The sequence below is a fragment of the Vigna unguiculata genome, chromosome 1, assembly GCF_037176805.1.
Source record: "Vigna unguiculata cultivar grain cowpea cultivar isolate G323 ecotype 2 chromosome 1, ASM3717680v1, whole genome shotgun sequence".
Lineage (NCBI taxonomy): Eukaryota > Viridiplantae > Streptophyta > Magnoliopsida > Fabales > Fabaceae > Vigna > Vigna unguiculata.
Genome location: NC_140792.1, coordinates 45,329,158 through 45,349,683, shown reverse-complemented (window position 1 = coordinate 45,349,683; position 20,526 = coordinate 45,329,158). Strand labels below are relative to the sequence as shown.

At 31.0% G+C, this 20,526-nt stretch overlaps 2 protein-coding genes across 2 annotated transcripts; both read right to left on the bottom strand.

Annotated features, from left to right (window-relative positions):
* Nucleotides 1-7,145: 7,145 nt before the first annotated feature.
* LOC114176106 (pectin acetylesterase 12-like) lies at nucleotides 7,146-10,619 on the bottom strand. Its single transcript, XM_028061041.2, has 12 exons — nucleotides 10,218-10,619; nucleotides 9,742-9,824; nucleotides 9,292-9,421; nucleotides 9,112-9,185; nucleotides 8,877-8,963; nucleotides 8,662-8,786; nucleotides 8,494-8,554; nucleotides 8,171-8,224; nucleotides 7,964-8,041; nucleotides 7,765-7,870; nucleotides 7,535-7,680; nucleotides 7,146-7,360 (listed from the first exon to the last, which is right to left on the bottom strand). Exons 1-12 carry the CDS (start codon nucleotides 10,420-10,422, stop codon nucleotides 7,253-7,255), a joined length of 1,257 nt encoding a protein of 418 aa, XP_027916842.2. The 5' UTR covers nucleotides 10,423-10,619; the 3' UTR covers nucleotides 7,146-7,252.
* Nucleotides 10,620-16,299: 5,680 nt separating this feature from the next.
* Nucleotides 16,300-20,278, bottom strand: LOC114195438 (protein NRT1/ PTR FAMILY 4.6-like). Its single transcript, XM_028085914.2, has 6 exons — nucleotides 19,688-20,278; nucleotides 19,500-19,587; nucleotides 19,169-19,386; nucleotides 18,583-19,005; nucleotides 18,372-18,490; nucleotides 16,300-17,509 (listed from the first exon to the last, which is right to left on the bottom strand). Exons 1-6 carry the CDS (start codon nucleotides 19,835-19,837, stop codon nucleotides 16,630-16,632), a joined length of 1,878 nt encoding a protein of 625 aa, XP_027941715.2. The 5' UTR covers nucleotides 19,838-20,278; the 3' UTR covers nucleotides 16,300-16,629.
* Nucleotides 20,279-20,526: the final 248 nt, after the last annotated feature.

The window sequence follows — 20,526 nt, the reverse complement described above, 5'->3', positions numbered from 1 at the left end:
CACAATATAGTTTGAAATCTAGTATGATTATCTTTTGTGTGTCCGTGATTTGCTACTACACAGTCAGCTTTTCACTTGATCCTTTTCCAATTGAGAATCCAGTGAGGTTATTTTGTTTTGTGTCGTGGTACCGTTTTTTCTTTAATGGGTGTCTATCACTGTCTCATACAGATAAAAGAGTGTTTACACTTTTTGGCCAAACCTTAGCTCCATGAAGATAAGACTATTACTACTACTCTCTACTCTTCCCTTCACCTACGTCTTTCTAATCTACGCAATCCAAAACTGTTGACGGTTTTAATTCCCAACTCAACACTGTAGTCTCTGCAAGAAGAAAAAAAAAAAACACCCAAATTTATGGCACCACACCGACTAATTCAGTTTAATAAAGGGCACTCTCAACTTGTTTAACGCCTTTTTTCGTTATACTAAAGACGCGGCGCAACCAAAAAGTAAAACAACAACACAATGAAATAATGATACACATTTTACTTACATTTTACATGATCCATATAACTTTCTCTCAGTTTTCACCATCTTTTTTAATTTCTTTCTTCACTCTTCTGTTATTCTTTTTCTATAATAATTAATTAAAAAAATACACTTTTCATTTTTTTATTATATCTTTAAAATTACGTTACCTTCGTTTATTAAAATAAATAGTAAATCTACGACAATTAATAAAGAAATACTCTTTAATAATCCCAAGCATAAAAAGTATCTGTTCATTTTTCCGTCACAGTGGTGTTATTTGACACCGAAAAAATTAATTTGTAAATTTAATTTTAAAATGAATTTTCTAGAAAATAGAATTTATTTTAAAAAAATATTTTATCAAATAGGATTGTTTTTAAGTGCTCAATATTTAGGAAACTGGATCCATAAAAATTGTGTTTTAATAAATATATATTGATAATATTTGTTTAAAAATATATTGTAAAATCTATCTTAATTATATACATGTACCTTTTAAATTTTACATGTTTATATTAGTGTAAGATAACCTAATTAGGTCTTGTCTAATATGTTGCACGTTTTTTATTTACATGGATTTGAAATTAGGATTGTACAGAAATTTTGCACGAGATAAGAACAATGATAAAACATTCTTAAAACGTTTCACCATTATCTATTGTGAACCAAATTAATTAAGCAAGATAGTTTATGTCTCAACAACACAGTTTGGTTGATAGGTCAACTGGTTGCACCACGGTCCTAGTGCATTGCAACATTGAAAAATAAAAGGAAGAAAAATTTTATTATAATGAATATTATTTTAATTTAATTATTTTTGAAATTAAACAATACAATAATATATTAATAGAAATTTAATATCATGATACAACTTTTATGAATATTATATAACTGTTGATTTAAAATTTAAATTTCATTCTTCCAAAATTTTACCTCAATTTTTTTGAAAGAAATTAATAGTTTAAATTTAAATTAATTCTTCAACACAAAAGTAAGAATTAGTTATTTCTAGTTCAACATAAAATTTTTATCTTTTAATTAATTTTAAAAATCAAATACGTACTGATTTTATTTTAGAAAATCAATTCTACATTTTTAAACGCGAAACCAAACACGTACTTGGAGAGAAAATTCAACCCATTCCGTCCAAGTCGATTTTCTTTCTAATTTATAAATTAAAAATAAATAAATAAAAGACACAACCGTCGTTGGATATTGTTTGTTTGTATTGTATGCCATTTTTTATGTCATAAAAAGATAAATAATTTCTCTAAGTTTATTCAAAAAGTTTTGTTTCCAGATTTTAGCTTTCAATTGTTAAACTTTGTTTCTATTTTAATTTTAATTACACTGAAATCAAAAATAAAAAGTAAACTCTTTTGATTAGTTTAGAAGAAACACGATTTATCTTCAAAATATATTTTTTCTAAAATACTTTTCGTGTTCAAACTTTATATCAGAGGAGTTCAAACTTTATATCAGAGGAGTAAATAAAAAGGAGTTACTGAAAAATATATTCATCATTTAAAGAGTGTCAAGAAATAATATTATTAAATAATGTGAAATTCCATCTATGAAGATAACTGTCGTTTACTTTGATACATTTTTGCTTAATTTTTACAGATATAATTATTTATTGTGATAGAATTTTTTTAAAAAATAGTTATATATTAAAAGATTTGAAACTTAAAATCAGTGATTATCAAGGATATTTATTAGATGATAGAAAAAGTACCAATTTGAAGTTGTGACGATAGAATTCTAAATGAATGGGTCCCACACTCGCATGACACTGAAATAGGTTGCCCTGTTTTTTGGTTTGAGTGACATTAGAAATGACAGCCACACACAAAAATTAATATTATTAATAATATCTTACAAGAATAAATAACTCCCAATCCTGACCGCAGAATTTCGAAAACAAATTTATGCGCACGGGTTACATCCACCGGTAACGTTGAATAAATACAATTACTAAAATAAATAATTACCAAATAGTAAATTAAAACTTTTGTAATATTTAGCTGAATTTGCTCAATTTTATCTTTGTTTTAAATTTTGGTCAATTTTGATTAATTGAAATTTTTTATAATAACGGTTAAATCTTTAATGGAAGATGAACATTGTGTGTTATATGTAATATGTCATATGTCATATAGTGATTTTTTTAATTTTAGATTTTTTTATTTTTTTTAATATAAAAATAATCCTTCATGTGTCAAATCAGTTTTGTGATACATGACTGTATTAGTGTCAAGTTAGTATCAATGTTACATGTAATGTCACATGTCAATGTTAATGTCATACATCAGTATCTTATATTCAGTTCAGTCCAGAATTTCTTTAATCTTTCAATTCAATCTTAATTTTGTTAATTTTCAAATTGTGATCAGATTTATTTTTTCAATATACTAAAATCTTTATTAAAATTTACAATTTTATTAAATATTTATTTCGTTAGTTTTAAACTCATTATAATTATATAACTGGAATATAATTATTAGATCTATGTTTGAATTTTGCTACACTTAAAAAACAGGATTAGAATTGGTTTAAAAATAAAGAAGAATTTTCATTCTGAATTTAAAAATAATGAATAATTTTCTTTCTAATTTTAAATCAACTCTAACACTATTTTTTACATGTAACAAAAATAAAAAATAAATCTAATAATTTCCTTCCAATAACATAGTTATGGTTGGTTTAAAAATAATGAAATAAATATTTATCATAAATCTGAATTTTAATAAAAATTGTAGTATAACATTTATAAAAAATTAAATTTGATCAATTTAGAAAGAAAAAATTTGGAATTGAATTTAACAAAATAAAAACTAAATTGAAAAAAAAATAATGAAAATTATGACTGAATTGAATAAAAGACACCGACACGTGACACTGATACAGACTTGATATGTGACACTGATACTGACTCGGCATGTGTGACTACCACCACGTGTCACAATTGACTTAACATGTGAACAAAAATTTTAATTAATAAAAAATAAAAAATATTCTAAGAAAATTATAAGCTAACATGTGATAACACTATTCATTTCCGTTAACGATTTAAATGACATTACAAAAAATGACAAAAATTAAAACTTTATTAACACTCAATCGACAAAAATATGACCAAATTAAATAAAATAGAAGAAAATAGAAAATAAAGATGTATTTAATTCCTAATAAATCTATAAATTTATTTTAAATTTTAAATGTTATTTTTAATGTGATATTCTTTTATTAAAATTTAATAATAAATAAATAAAATTATAATCTATAGTAAAAATAATCATTAAAATTATTTATGTAAATTTTCAAATATTTAATATATTTATTTTATTTATTCGAAGTTAAAATAGAAGTGTAATAAAAAAATCATCTAGAATCTGAATAATTCACCTAATTAATCCGAAATTAGTTCATAAGTTGAAAATTATATTATTAAATATAAAAATTAAAATATTAAATAGAATTAAGTTTAATTCGAATCCGATCCGGACTTAAGAATCATTAATTGCACCTAATAACAAAATTAAAGAAGTTTAATTTCTTAAATTACACGTATAAAGCCTGCGTAAGAATGTATATGGTTATTAAACAGACTCAAAACTAGCAGATATTGATCATTATCACTAACATACTTTTCATAAAATAGGAAAAAGTATTTTTAATCGGATATCATCTCAATTAATGAACAAGTCATTTAGTATATTTTGATTCTAAATACCTAATGTCACACGATGCCACTTTAATAGATATTGATTATGACTAAATACTTGAATCATTAATGGTTAACTAATAAAGAATGTATTAAACTTATAATTGTTTTTAGTTATATGTATAATTATGACAACTGATTTAATACCTTATTTAATGTCATTTACTAAATGAAGAAAAGCGTTTATTAATTAATAACCGATAAATAAATTATTATTAACTTGCAACATATATTATGACCAACTAGAGTTTAAACTTTGCATGAACAAAATCTTGCATCATAAAATAGAGATTTATCTCAAATGACCCCACTGCACTCTGTGTTTTTGTGATACAATAGAAAGTTTCATAATATTGCATACAACACCTTATTTTCTTTCTATTTCCTGTGTTGTATTGCATAACCTACTTTCGTCGAAGCTTTTTGGCTGAGCTTTTATTAAGACTCCTACCGAGTTTTTTTTTTTTTTTTTCTGGAGCCAAATCAAATTCATATTGAATTGAATTAAATTATTTTAAAAAATTATACTAAACCATTATATTAATATACCTTTTAAAAAATTAAACTATTAAATAGGAGTACGTAAATTTAACGATAACACACCTTATTGTTTAAAAACACATTTTAAAAAAGATGGGGTTTTAGTAATAATTTAAACAATTGAAACGGTTTAAAGTAATTTACAAATTTAATTTGGTTCAACTCTTTCAAATTGTAAATTTTGTCGATTCTTTTAAATTATTATACATTTCAATTTAAGTTTTTCGTTAAAAATCCAAATGTGAATTTAAGTCCCTTGATTAAAAATGAGAAAGTAAAACATTATATAAGGATGAAGACCCATAAACCTATAATTTTAAGATATTGGGTTGAGAGTGATGTCAATGCCTTATGCAATTAAACTCAGATCTTATTGGTATTGTATCTCTCTGATGAAACTCATATATAAATCTAACACTTCTTACATCATCCGATTAGAGAATTATTTTAAGGGAGAGGCAAAAAAACGAATATTTTTTTAAAAGAAATTGAAGTTTCATTGTTGATAGATAAGGACAAATTCTGGAGTCATAATTACAAATATTAAAGCCACCCCCTCACATTCTTAAATTGAATTATTTAAAACTTGCTCTATATATTGTCCATGTGCACACACAAATTCAATAACTCGTCTTAGTCTTTAAATATTCTTTATGGACATTTGTGATTCCATGTTTAGAATCTTCAACCATGTGAAACAAATTATTGGGTTTATTTTCTATGACCCTACAATCATCACTGTCCAGGAACAGAACAAAAATCTCGGGTAGGATAATGAGATAATGGCAGAGCAATCCCATGTTTGATCTCCCATAATATACTAATTTATATTCTTGCTAAACAAAGCTCACAAAGTTGCTTCGACACACACGGTTCTCATAAAAAAATTGATAAAATAGTTTTTAATCACAAGTAAGGGTAAAAAATATTGGTATCATGTTTCATAAACAAAAGTTTTCATTTTTAATTATTGTCTTCAAGACGATTTACTTATAAAAGGACGAGTAACCAATAGACAATTTGTTGATTATGACAAAGATGAATAAAATGATTTGGATAATGATTGAACTAATAATGACGGTGTCGATTATTAAATAACCTTGTCGTCGGAAGATTTGATCCGGGAGAAGGTTAATTTATACGAGTTTTTAAGCATGAACAAGGCAAATAATAATGGTAACAATCTAAGGCCCAACTTTAACGCATTGCACTATGAATAGGAAACAGTTTTAAGGACTATGTTAATGTCGGATTCTGATTAAAAATTAACGACTTTAAACCCACGTTTTAAACAGAATATTATTATTATTTTTTTTTTCTGGTGATGAGTGCCTTAAAATTAGGTTATGCAAAACGAGTTTATTCCTTCTCTATAAAATCTTAAGCAAGACCAACTTTATATTGCATATCATAATAAAAATCGTATGCAAGGTCATTTTGATACGGTGGGTTGAATCTTTCTCAATAAAAATCAAATTTTTGAAATGGTTAGCTACAAAATGATTAATTTTAAGTAGTATCGAGTCTATTAATATAATAATACAGAATAGCAAATCATAATGAATGAAAAAAAAATTATGATTAATTTTAAAAGTCAAAACTATAAAATCATACAACATTAAAATTATTATTATAAAGTTACAAAACATAAAAAAAATGTGTAAAATATTACTAGTTCTGGTTGAATCAAGTTTTATGTGTATGATATTCCAACCAAAGATACTTGAATTTTAAAATATGAACTTAATCAATAATTTGAATCAAATCAAATTTCGTTAGAGTTAATCAGATCAAGCAATGTGAGACTCATCCACCCCTTCATATGTATATCATCTCCATGACTTCTACGCAGTACATGTCTTGAAGCGTAGTTAAAGCATTGAATGTTTTAAATTTTTTTTTGGGTCAAAATAGTTTGGAATCTTGTGAGTTGTATTGTAATTAGTAAGTGATTGGGTTGGGCAACTGCAATATAAGGAACATTGGGCCATGCCCAGCCCAATAACGTGCAGCGCGCCCAACCTCAGCGCTGGTGGGCTTTTGTAAATTCTTCAATTTAGGCTAATGTTTCGAGTGACTCATTCTCACGTATGATTGTTTCGTTTTTTACTTTATTTTTTAGTGGGTAATAACAATTTAAATTCAGATAAATTCATCCTTTTTTTTTCAAATTTCTTTTATATCAATAGTATGGCATAAAGTACTTTAATTTTTCACATACACAATCATGAATCAAATTCCTAAGACATTTAAAAACACAGCAATCTACTGCCTAAGTGGGTCAAACTTGTTGGTTCACGTTCTTTTTATTCTAAGCTAAAAGGGAACTAAACTATAACATTTATTTATTGCTGGCATTTCCAACATGGTAATGGTCGATAGATTAAATTTGCATTTCTCAGCTTCCTTTTTTTTTTTTTTTTATTGTTTTCCATAATTTAATCGAATGGCATAATCCTCCACTTTTGAGAAAAAGCGGAAAAATGAATGAGATGAAGGATGATAAACTTTGGTTCATCGGAAAATCAGATGATGACACGTGTTATCACAAGGATAAGGACAATCAATGACCTTAACACCTGCTCGATCGAAATACCAATCTCCAACAGCCAGAGCAATAGCCTGCACATTCATCAATATCACAACAATGTTATATCATATTAATAGCAATAGCCAGCAATCACTGTTATGTAGCAGCATATCAAAAAACCATCTATAACCTCCTACGTTGTTTGTTTCTACAGGTGAATCAATGTTCTTTAGTGACAGTGCATTAGTTCAAAGTGCCAGACTCACCTTGTTCCTAATAACAGGAGAATTGTCAGCAAACCATGTATCCTGTCTCTCAGTTTGGCAGTGAGAAAAACATGAATTGATAAACAAGCCATTCTGGTTTGCTCTTGCGAAGTCTTTAATAACATTCAGCATGTGGTTCCTGAATCCTGCACCAAAGAGATAATGAATAATTTATTAAAGGCTTCCCTCCACTTATAATCAATGCTATTGCTCTACAGCATATTTATTACCTTGCAGATATTGAATTTGCGGTGCAGTACATTTAGCATGATTTAATCTACAATCATGCCAATAGCCATGCGGATCTGCAGATGGAGGAGCTAAACTGGACTGGATCTGATGATAAGCAGGGATAGGTATTTATCAACGGCTAATTTACTGATCCAGAATTTATGATTTAGTACCAGTTCATAAAGTGACACAATTTACCTGCCATGAATCATAAGCAGCATTAAGAATGAATAGCGGGGTCTTAACACTGGCGATCAAGTTTTGAGGGAAGAAGCACTGAAAAAGGGTAGAAAACAAGTCAGTGAAAGTTCAATTAGGAGCAAGAAACAATGGTGCATCCCTTTTCTCCATATTCGTTTAAATGAAACTGATATTCCTAAATTTTTGGTACAAGGCAATGATTACCGAGATGGGATCAAGGTGATTAGTACAAATTTGAGGCAGATTCTTCTGCGCTCCCTGCAATGATTAAACAAATGTTTATCAGCATGCCTTGAAACTTGTACCCATCATGTAAATGACCAAGTTTTCAAACCATACAAACTGTTGCAATTAAAACTGGTTTCAGAATACAGTTTAACTGCTCAAAATATGATTTCATATCATATTCAACGTTAGATTTTGGTTTTGTAGCTGTTGTTGAAACACATACTATAAGTCAATTTTTCGAGACAAGCATGGAATAATTGAATATGGAAGTACTTTCTTAATAAATCGTACTATCTTACCTGCAATCCTACAACACCACTGTATAAGTTCCTGAGTGTGCGCCCGCCAGATACGTCAATCCTATAATTCCAAGGGAACAACAATTGGACACTAAATTAAGAACGAAAATTCTATGATTATGGTGGAAATTTCAGTGAAAGCTTGAAGTGGTTCAGCTTGCTACATACGCATCAAGAAACAACCCAGCATCACTTAGACATTTGACTCTGCTGGTCACCGGAAAGAGACCACGAAATTCATCACAATGAATAATTGTAGCTAGGCCACCCGCGGAACATCCCGAAAGAAGAGCCTGAAGCAAAAGTAAATGCACATTACATCAGAAGAAATATTACTGACATAGTATTATACATACATATCCATGCATATGAGTTTCTATAACCTGATCAGCAAAACGCATTCCCTTTGACATCAAATCTTCCATAGCAGCTGCCCAAATACGCTGTCCTCTGAATTGCAGTTCAGCAGTCTGTTTTGACAAACAATTTATGAAACTAAATACAGTTCAGAATGCTATTCCACATGTTATACTAAACTTTTAAGGCAACAACTTCTGTTATTTCATCTTCTTGCAACCAAAATATTAATTTTAGGAACATCAGGATATCAAACTCTACCTCATCTTCACTGTCCCCAGAAAATGAGGCACCATCACAATAACGAAGCTTTACTCTATTCCAGTTGAAAAAGTCTACGAACATGAAGAACAATAACATAAACAACACGGCTGATGCATATAACAAGGAAAAGAAAAGAGAAGAATTTGATCGTTTCAGATTTTTCAACTGAAAAGAAACCTGGATTTTCTTCAGCCTTATTACTCAGTATTCCAGTGAAAGGTATCTCTTTTTCCATGAAATCTGATGATCCACGCCGGGTTTTCTTGCGATAAACACATGTTCTGATATTATTGCACCATCCACCACCCTGCCACACAATTTTCACTTCAACATCACTATAAACCGCTACAGCATATCAAGCTGAGAAGTAAGTTGTTCAGTACATAAAAATCTTAATGGCATTTAGTGATCCAAAAACTTTTTTGTTTCTATACATGACATGTCCAGTCATGTCATGTGACAAAAACGGGATACCAACACTCATTCATTACAAATGCTTTTCAAGTGTGAAAAAGAAATCCATATCAACCTTTTCCAAGACCTGTTTTACAAGGTAAAAAACTACAACAAAAAAATAAAATGAATCAAAACAGAACAATTGAAAAGACCAAGTGACAGTAATAATACCTCTAAATTAATAAGCCAGCTATTTGCTCCTGATCCATATCCCCGGTGCAAGTGATAACCAGGTAATGTTCCATCCAAGCAAACTGCCAAAGCCAAAGAAAAGGAATTACATTTAGCCAAATTATAGCCAAAGCATTCTTAATTATGGTTAAAAGCTGCGGTTCAATGCAAATATTCCTTAAATATATTGCAGTTCCTGCATGTAGAAACATTCATATTTTACTTGGTTAAAATGAATTGAGACACGCTAGGCTAATTAATGTTGCGGAGAGACAGCTGCAAGGATTTAGTACTTAAAAATGAATGAGAAAACAGAACAATTTCAATCAGACAAAGTACATTCCAAGTAACAACATAATATTAAAAAAAGGAGAGGTGGCAACAGCAGTTATACTTCAGACTGAGTCATAGGCTAATTCATTTGCTTATAAAATGAAAAATAAATAAAATAACAAAGATTTGAACTAGATGACTACCTGCTCCTTTAGCAGCAGCATTTTGGACAAGGGTGAGTCCTACCAGCAGAAGGTTACTCCCGGCGTAGGATAAGGAAGCTTCATGAGCCTCTAATAAAGACAACTCTGTTTCATTGAATTGATGTTCATAATAACCTTCGAACCCATCAACCCAGTTGCTGAAAACTAGTGCTATAGCAATGGCAGTCCAGAAAACTCTCGCCATGGGCAAACAACACTTGGTGGGTGAGTTGGCAAAAACACTGTTCTTTGTTAGGTTAATGAAGCAAACAATAATGCGCACCCAAATCTGACATTAGCAACAGATGAAAAGCCATTTTTATTGAAAAATGTTGTCTCTACTCTAAAATTTCGGAGCTAATCAAGGAAGAGTTACGAAGGTGGTAATAACTAACGAGAGAGATAAAGAAAATGAAGGAAGGAGGAAGAGGAATCAGATTTATACACACAACACTACGTTTGGAATCGTATAAAGTTCACGCTTGCCAAATAAATATCTTGTGTACACCGTTTGTGTCACGGACTCTCTTTCTACTTTTTCTTTTTTCTACATTAATTTTGATGCTCTGTTATTATTCGATGAAGTTATGGAATCAAAAGTTTATGACAAATGCGTAAGGAGTTAACTTTCAGCAAATTCTTATACTGATACCAAATCAAAACTAGAACATTCGTTTAATCTTTACTCAATTTAGTTAAACTCGTGTAATTCAAACGAAGAATTGTGTTACAAAAAGAATTGCCTAATTATTATAATCACATCAACATGTTTGTACAAAAGAAGAAATGTTAACCGTAGATTGTGGTTTTAATGCTGTTATGCATTTTGATCTGTGTAACAAAAGAAATAAAGAAAAGTGCAGTGTGATTTAATGAGAACACGAGACACCGCTATAAGCGGTGGTTTTGTGAAGTATTGAGTAGTTCTTCTTTTGTTGTCTTGTGACCACTTTTATTGTTTTATACCTTTTTTAACTAAGATTTTCTTTCTATTTTGTTTTTGTCCTTCATATTCTCGCCAACATGAGAAAATAGAGAAGCTTTGAGTCTTTCACTGTGCATGGTTGTAAAGTAAAAGATGTATATTTTAAAACAATTAACATGCATACCAAAAACAAATCGCACTATATCAATGCATAATAAAATGGAAGTATAATTTTTTATATTATTAATATATTTAAATTAATTCACAATGTTATAAAGTTATCTTGAAATCCTTTTTTTCAACCTTGTGAATCTGCATGTCCGTAATTATCAAAATCGTCTGTCCATACAACACTTACTATTTCAACTTCATTCTAAAACGATGAAATAACAATATAAAAGTATAGAAGGAGCGATGATAGCACATTCTCATCAATACCTTTTTTACAAGCACATGCTGCAAAGTTTTGTTGTTTTTATTGTCCAAAATAAAATTAATTTATTATGGGTGCTATCATATTTTTATTTTAAAATGTAAAATAATTTAAGAAGAATCACCATTAAAATTATTATTTTTCTATTATGCGTTACAGCTTAAAAAAATTTAAGGATATATTCATGTAAAATTTTTCATTAACCAGAGAAAACAAAACTACATACGAACTAACCCACACAAAAATGTGACTTCCCTACCCCATCATATCCTTCTTATAAAAATTTTGTACATAGTTTTGTTATTTTTAAAATAAAAAAAGTATTATGACATTCTTCCTTTAAATTTATAATTCTTTTACAAATATTCGATAATATAACAATTTTTTTATGTATATATTGTGAAGATAAAAAATATCGTCAATATATAATGTTAATCTGATATAAAAATATCTCAACAATTGGTTCACGGTCAAATTATATCTTGGTGCAGTGCTTGTGGAAAGGGGTGAGATGGAACATTATTAGATATTCTAATGCTTAAGTTAAAGAGATAATTAAGCAAAATATCAATATAAAAATTATTGAAAAACAAAATTTGTTGAGTTATTGTCAATATAGAATATATATATATATATATATATATATATATATATATATATATATATATATATATATATATATATATATATATATATATATATATGAAAAATTCATGAATTAACCACGTAAAAAAAATAATATACCATATAAACTCAAAACTTTAATAGATTATATTAGCCTTATTTATTCTTACCACATATGATATGAATATGTGTATCTAATAAAAAACTTGTTAATTAGAAGTAGTTCCAACAATTCAAGGATCATAAAACAATTGTTTCAAAACCGGTGCAAACCAATTTACATTTTGATGAATCCACCCAAGGAACTTTCAAATTTAGTTCGAGTTGTGAGTTACTTTAGTCGTAGTTTGGAACAACATAATAAGCAAATAAACAGTGGGAATTAGATATGGTAGCCTGTTCATAGCTGCAGACAATATAAAAATTGAATAATGACTCTGGAATTCAGTGAATGGGTCCATTTTTTTCTCTTTTCTAACTAGACACAGAGCCTACTTAAGAAAGTGAAGAATATAGAAAGAAACTGGGAAATTGTTTTTTTCTTCTTCTTTGTTTAGATACGAAAGTTTTGGTGGGAGGGATGAAATATGCGTTTCTTTTGAATTTGCATTTCCCACGCATAGGTTGAGTGGTTAGTGTGTTAGAAGGGGAAACACCTGATGCGTGTACGCAATTTTATCTCTATTCCATTCCATTTGTGCCCACCACCTATTTGTTGTGTGGTGTGCTCTACGCCTAAACTTCACATTTACTCAACTCATTTACACACTTCTCCAAACTTAATTAATTCCATTCATCTGTGTTTACCCACACAAAACCACGTGCTCTTGTCATCTTTTTCACCCACTCAACTTGTTCCTCTTTTCATGTCTGTTTCAGATTATATTCAACTTGACCTAACCCATCAATCACATTTGGACTATATTTATATAAAAGTTCATACAATGTTTTTCCAAATTTAAATGTACATTACCAAATTTTAGTGCAGAGAGTGAAGAGGGAGTAGTTTTATTTTGATTTTGGATTCTTCCTGGTGTTGAATATTGTCTGGAATATTCAAGTGCATTATATCTCTTTAGATAGATTTGTCTTCTAACTTTCAAAGAATTTGTTTTTCTAAATTTGTTGTATGGATGATTGATTCTGTCTTATGAAAGTTTTCAACCCATTTACAAGATTGGTCAAATTATTGATGGAATTTGTAGAGATTTTGGAAATACATCGTATGGAATTTTTATTGATGAAATTCTTACTACTTCATTTAGGTAGCTATTTAATTTTCACTCTCAAGAGAAGTAAAAAGAAATTATCCAGATTATGTAGAAGTTAATTTTGGTAGTAAAGCAGTAAACAGATATTAAAAACATTGAAATTTTCAATGTATATAAGATTATGTATATAAGACTGTTTTCGATAACATGCAACAGACACAGATTAATGTGGTAAAGCACAATTCATCCTAATCATGATTTCCTCACATGTCCCGCAATCACATGCGAGATGCAAATTTGGCACAGCCACACACACCTACATCCCACAGGTAGACAACAATGTCTCATAATTTTACTCTTTTTACAATCATGAAAAAATAGAAAATTTAATATATGATAAGTTATGTGAGTTGTTAAAGAGAAAAAGGGAAAGAGCGATATAACTCGAAAAAATTTGGTGTTATGCAGAAATAATTGAGCAGACACTAATTAAGGCATCGATGTGCACAACACCAACAAGGTTGAGGAAAAGGTTAGCTAAAGAAAAAAGCACAAACAGAAGCAAAAACAGAAGTGGCAATGATCTTGGTCTCTCTGCCCTGCATCCACCAACACATAGTGTTAAAGTGCATAAACTTAACCTTTACTTTCTTATTTCTGCATCTCCAGCTATGCATATCATATTTTAACTTATAAAAATAATAATAATAATATTTATTTATCTATTGTTACTATTATTATTTTGAGTGGCTTACAGCAATAAAGAACAAATCAAGAATAATTTAGAAGAGCTGAATTAAATCTGGATCTGGAACTCTTCTGGAAAAAGGTAATAGTATATGAGTGATTATATTTTAATTCTGTGTTAGTTCTTATACCGAAAGTTCTCTTCAATATGTATACTGACTTAACTTTCATCTTTCTCGAATTTTTTCTGTAATAGAAACATGAACATTTCATTCTTTCTGAATATTTCTTACTTACGGTTTTTGAATGGTTACCTATTCCTTACAACTTTTTCTTTTAACATTTATGATTACTTTTAGAATTAGAATTCAAAGGTTGTAATTGATTATTGGTGAGAACAACGATCTGAAATAAGAGCCAGTTTCGCAGGGTGATGCAGTATACATATTGAATTTGTAAGTTCTTTATTTCATGTGTTTGAATTTGTAATTGTAAAATAAAATGAAGGTTTTAAGATTATTTTTCTGGAGCTGTAAAGGTAAATGAAGTAGATAAGGGAATCTAGTTCAATTAGTTTAACAAGTGTTGTTCTAAGGGATGGCATAGGGATGGCAAGTTGGGGCGGGCAGACGGTCTGACCCTTAAGCCCGCACAAAAAAACATGGGACGGGTCAGAATGTTGAACTTGCTGGCCCGTAATGGTCCGCAGCCCGTGCGGGCTAAAGATGGGATAGGACGGGCTAGTCTGCTGAGTCACAAAATTATATGTTGTCATTTTTTAGTTCTCACATCATTTATCATGTTGTTTTTTTAAGTTCCTTTTATTATTATTATTATTAATATTATTATGTTTATGTATAATCATTGTATATAAGATAATGATTTTAATTTTTGAATATGGAATATCTTTTTATGCATTTTTAAGTAGATGTCTTGTAAGGTGACATGTTGCTATTGTATTTTAGTTATAATCTTCGTTGTTATTTTTCTTGTCTTTGATTACGTAAACTAATTGAAATTATTTCGATAGAATATTAATTATTATGAAATAAAAAATAAAAAAAATTATTTTACTTAACAAAAAAAAAACAAAGTTCACTCATCACAAATGCGAGCCGGCCCGCGAGCCAGAAAAATGAACCTAAAATTAAACTGCGGGACGGACTAACTTAACCCGCATATTGTGGACCAAAACGCGGGACGAGTCAAAACGGACCCAACTTACCCGCTTTGTCATCCCTAGTTTTTAGATGCCTTGATTTCTTATGTATTGTGAAGGAGCAATAATAGTGAATTGAAAGTGAAATAGTAGGTAAATGGTTTGTCCAAGTTGAAAAAGGACCAAAATCTTGGTTTGGCTCACCTATATGTCATTGATTTCCTATGTCTAATGAACAAAATTAATTAAATTAAGTAAACTTAGTTAAAGAATAGAAGTATCTTAATAATTCATTAAACTTTTATCTAAATTTAGTTTCTATTATTAGTATGAATGAGATTAAATATATACAATTATAGATATCAATGAAGAAATAAATCTTTAGAAAATATAATAAATAATTTAAATTTAAACTTTTTAATATAATTTTTATGTTTATCTTTTTATTTTATAGTTAAGATCATCTAATCCATTGGGTTCAACGGTGCACATGAACTATTCTATACTTTCTTTATGAGGCAGATGAGTAAAATAAATTGCACATGTTGTTTAAGTAGTGTTTGTTTTGGGTTACATATATACGATGATAGCAGCAGCAATAATGAAGGGTAGAGTAGAATCTGATTTGAATGGTCCTTCCTTGGGTCATAATCCAAATCTTGGATACCTAATCCTAAACGAAGTGTCAATGGAACTTCCTTCACTTTTCCTTTTCAAACTTTTTCTCATGTAATCCCTTGTCACTTCGCCATCCACTACCAAATATCTATTTTTATATTTATACTGGAAAATTATTTTGATTTTTATCTTAATTTATTCTCTTAGGTGACGTAGTATGAATAATTAATTATTTAAAAAAAATATATCAATACAGTACTCAATGATCCACGTTAAGTAAAAAAAAAAAAGTCATAATATTATTATCATTTCATCTTCACCCCTACACTGTAAATATACCGGAGAAAAAAATCACTTACCATGATTAAGGTTGTTTATTCGACCACTCACCACACTAAAAAAGTTACTACAAATTATAAACAATGTTAGATACAAACGTGATTTCATCTTTGTTTCTTTTATAAGACTAAGTATTAAACTAACATCGCTTAATGGCCATTAGGCTATTACAAAACCAGGTGAATGAACTTACATCGAAAAAGGAACAAGTTAAAAAAGAAAACCTTTGAAAGTCTGGAGAAACAGTTCCAGAGCCAACAAAAACAAATCAACCATACAAGCAAACATGTAGCACAATAGAGATTTCAAGCACTAATTACCTACTTCCACATCCCAAGCTCAGTACATCATAGCAGCCTCTTATATAAATATATATATATGCTTATTCTATTCAATATCCACTAATAATAATCCTTTCATTCTCTACCACTGCCATAATCTTCTTTTCTCTCAACCCTTTTGAGAGGCATTTCACCCAAAGCCTTAAAACCTGGACCAGAATCTTCACATTTGTACTTGTACTTTGAGGCCCAATAGAGGTAGTTAAAAAAGTTAAGACAACTGAGGGTGGCTAGGAACCAGTAGAACAAGTTAAGGTTGTTTTGGTTCAAGTCGAAGCCATGTAACCACCCTTGTTTGCTTGGAGTGATCCTTCTGGTGACAGCATTTATGACATTGACAAAGACTGTGCTCAAGAAGTAACCAAGGGCTGTAGACAACCACGTGAAAGAGGTGGAAAGTGATTTCATGTTAGAAGGTGATTCCCTGTAAAAGAATTCCAATAATCCCACAAGGGTGAACATATCTGCAATGCCAAATATACCATACTGGAATGAAAGCCAAAACAGGCTTATAGGCCTAGAAGGGTCTTTTCTTCCTTGCTCCCTTCTTTTCACTTCCACAATCCCAGCCACTGCCATTGATATTGCTGAGAGTACCAACCCCACACCTACCCTTTGGAGCTGTGTTATGCCTGAAGGGTGGTGAGTGATTTTTCTAGCAATTGGCACAAAAAATAGTTCGTACAAGGGAACTAGGACACTTATGAACACAAGTGGGATAACAGGAATTGATGGTGCAGGCACTGTGAGGGACCCGAGTTTAAGGTTCATTATATTCCCTTGTTGAACTGAGAATGTTTGAAGCTGTGCCATACAAGTGTTCAGTATAATGGTACTGGCTACAATTGGTAACATTCTTGTAAGGATCTTCACCTCTTCAACTTGTGTCACTGTGCACACTTTCCATGCTTGGGGTTTTGAGTTTTCTTGGATAATTGCCGCTTTGTCTAGAAACCTGCGCAGTTGAACAAACCACAACTTTTTAACATGCATGAATGTGGAAAAAAGGGGATAGGAGACATGTGTATGCCTAAACCCAAATCTTGTCATCAATTATTTTTCAATTATTGTATACATTGGAAGGCTATGATTTAAGCAACCGAATAATAATTAAATATCAACAAAAGAAGAAATCATCGAAGTTGGCTCGGTTGATGAGTCTAAAGTTTTTCAATTTCAGCAGAAATCGGGTTAGCAGGACATTGATGGTAACAAAAAAGTTAGATTTATTTCAGACTTCTGAAGTGGTATCTGATCCCAATGACAACTATTCATTTATATTTTGTTGAATTAAAATCCAAATCAAATTATGATTGAATCAAATTAAAAAGAAATCATTTAAGGTGGACTAACAAATTCTTTCATGAGGCAGGTTGGCGTGGACAGAGAACCCAATTTCCTACTCAGAGACAAAAATAAAAATCACAGTTATCCACTGAGGTGAATGATAATATTTCAGAAAAAAGAGAAAAAAAAAACTAACTGAGTGATTGCATTCAGTACTGTTCTTTAAATGCCTCTTCCTTAGTTATGTCAGAATACTTTTATTTTGCGTTGTGCAATTTACACACGGCAAGGATTTTTTTCCCTTATATAATGATTCATTCCCCCATATCTCTGCCGTTCCTTGACGTGTATGGGTTATAGTGGGACCATGGTGCTTGGCGTTACCTACTCCGAGGTACATGAAAAAGAATCCTAACATACCAATTTGCTGGACCCTGTTTAGTTTAATAGTCTTGTCATTTGCAAGAAATTATTAGCCTTTATTCTGTGTATGCCTGTTGTTAAATATGAAATTGAGCAGGGAGAGTCACCTCATTTGGTTGGTATGGGCAATCTTTTCCGTTGTAGCATCTTTATCACTGATTTCATATAGTTCTCCATGTGACTCCGGCAGTGACAACTTTCGGTTCTTAAAAGCCACAACAATAACCTGTAGTTAACAAATAAAAATGGTTTTTCAACATTATAAAAATGGTTTAGTACTTATGATGAAGGAAAAGCCAAATAGAGAGATGCACACACCTGAGCAATCCTCAAAGTGGGGCTGTCTCCTGGGGTTTTGATGCGGTAGAATGGCTTACCAAGAGCAAGGGTCACAAACCCAACAGAGGAAGCAATGGTTATTATGAAAAAACCCCAATGCCATGATTTTTGGGTGCTAACCCACACAACACCAGTGACTCCTGTTATTGCTCCCACAGTTGAACTCAGCAAAAGCCAATTGAAAAAACTGGCAAGGGCTTTTGCCTCGGTTGGTTCCTTCTCATCAAATTGGTCAGCACCAAATGCAGTCATGGATCCTCTCACCCCTCCCATTCCCAATGCCAACAAGCACAGTGATGTGTAAAACATCCCTGCTATGCCACCTTTCACACAGCTTGACTTGCCACAAGCTTCAGGGTGTAAATGATTTGAAGCAGCCTGAACTGTGAGCATTGCCAAAGCCTACATGTGTGAAATAATAGTTTTTCTTCTTCAGAAACTTTATCAAAAGGTTGAAAGTAAGTAATCATTTTGTTCAAGTAACATTGCTTTCTATGTGTTGGGCAGGTCCTTGGGATTTGGGATTGGGATTTTTCAAAGATATTACTTATTGTTCATCACTTACCAGAACCTCCAGTGATCCGAAAAGCAAGCATGTGGTGAATCTGTTCAAGTAAGTATCTGAGATGAAGCCTCCAACAAGGGAAAGCAAGTAGGTTGAACCCATAAAGTTTGTGAGGGTGTTGGCTGAGCTGGCCAGATCAAAGTGCATCACTCCATAAAAGTATAGGACTATGCTCACCATGTTTGCCACAAAACCCATGTTGTCCAATGCTGATAAGACTGCAACGAACAAAGAAGGGAAAGGGGGTGAAGTGAAAAAAGCCTAATATATATGTTGCAATCAAATCATACAACAGAGTTAGAGTTTTTTTTCTCCTTTTGCTTTTGCATACCAAAAATGAACATGGAAGCCATGAATCCCCCTTTGCGTCTCTTCCATTGGTTGAGGGGCCTTTGTTCTTCTTTGGCATCATGGTCAGCCTGTATGAAAAGATTTGAAAGACACAGAGAGAGGATAAAGGTTGAGATAAGGAGGATTGAGCATAACAGAAAGAATGAGGGAGTAGTCCTTGTGGCTTACCATTGTAGAGATTTTGGAGAAGTGTGTTTTAGACAGGAATGGAGTGTTCAGGGGAAATGGTGTTTGTGAACATATAGCCCAAAAAGGAAGCTTTCGAGAAAAAAGATAGAGCTGAGACAAGGATGGTAAAGAGAGAGCAACTTTGAGCATAAAATGCACAAGAGGGCCTAGTTTATAATTTCCATGACCTTAAATTGATTCCCTGTATCCTTCACTAATTGTCCTCCATGCTACTCATCATGCTCTCTGTCCCTCCTTTTTCAAGGCCTCTTAGCTCACTAGTTTGGCATTTTCAAATCCAAAACAGAAAAGAAAGATTTGGGTAGTATTCTTGACAGGGTATCCCTCAACACTCACTGATTTGGAGCCACAACTGGCTTAAGCCTGTTAATTCTGGATGCTTAATCAATCAATTATCTTAATCAACCCAACATGCTTGCCCCACTCCACTCCATCTATCTGCTTGTCTTCGTTGAACAATCCATTGCTACCATTTATCTATTTCCTCAGCCAGAAGCTTTCATGGGTCAAATTGAAAGGAAAAGACTGCTTTACGAAATTGCGTAGACTTTTCTCGCTTTGATTACATAACATTATTTGATTTACTTGTCATATCACACTTCAAATTCATTTACTGTTTATTAACCATAAAGCAGCAGCATACTCTCATCACGTGATTTCCTCATGATTTTGCTCTTAATTATGTCATAAGAACAACCTTGATATATGTGTGAACATATTATACTGCATCATTAATGAGAACTGGTAATGGTTTGGATTGGATTCGAACTTGGGTGAATGCGTGAAATGTGGACTCTTAACATTTTGGTAGTTGAATT

Bases quoted from the DNA above. Each gene is read 5' to 3' on its own strand.
- LOC114176106 (XM_028061041.2), bottom strand. From the start codon at position 10,422: ATGGCGAGAGTTTTCTGGACTGCCATTGCTATAGCACTAGTTTTCAGC. The intron at 8,964-9,111 runs GTAGAGTTTGAT...TTGTCAAAACAG, and splicing joins CTGGGGACAGTGAAGATGAG to ACTGCTGAACTGCAATTCAG. The intron at 7,681-7,764 runs GTAATAAATATG...TCTTTGGTGCAG, and splicing joins GCAAATTCAATATCTGCAAG to GATTCAGGAACCACATGCTG.
- LOC114195438 (XM_028085914.2), bottom strand. From the start codon at position 19,837: ATGCTCAAAGTTGCTCTCTCTTTACCATCCTTGTCTCAGCTCTATCTT. The intron at 19,588-19,687 runs GTAAGCCACAAG...CTTTTCATACAG, and splicing joins TCTCCAAAATCTCTACAATG to GCTGACCATGATGCCAAAGA. The intron at 19,387-19,499 runs GTATGCAAAAGC...TGTTCGTTGCAG, and splicing joins GGCTTCCATGTTCATTTTTG to TCTTATCAGCATTGGACAAC.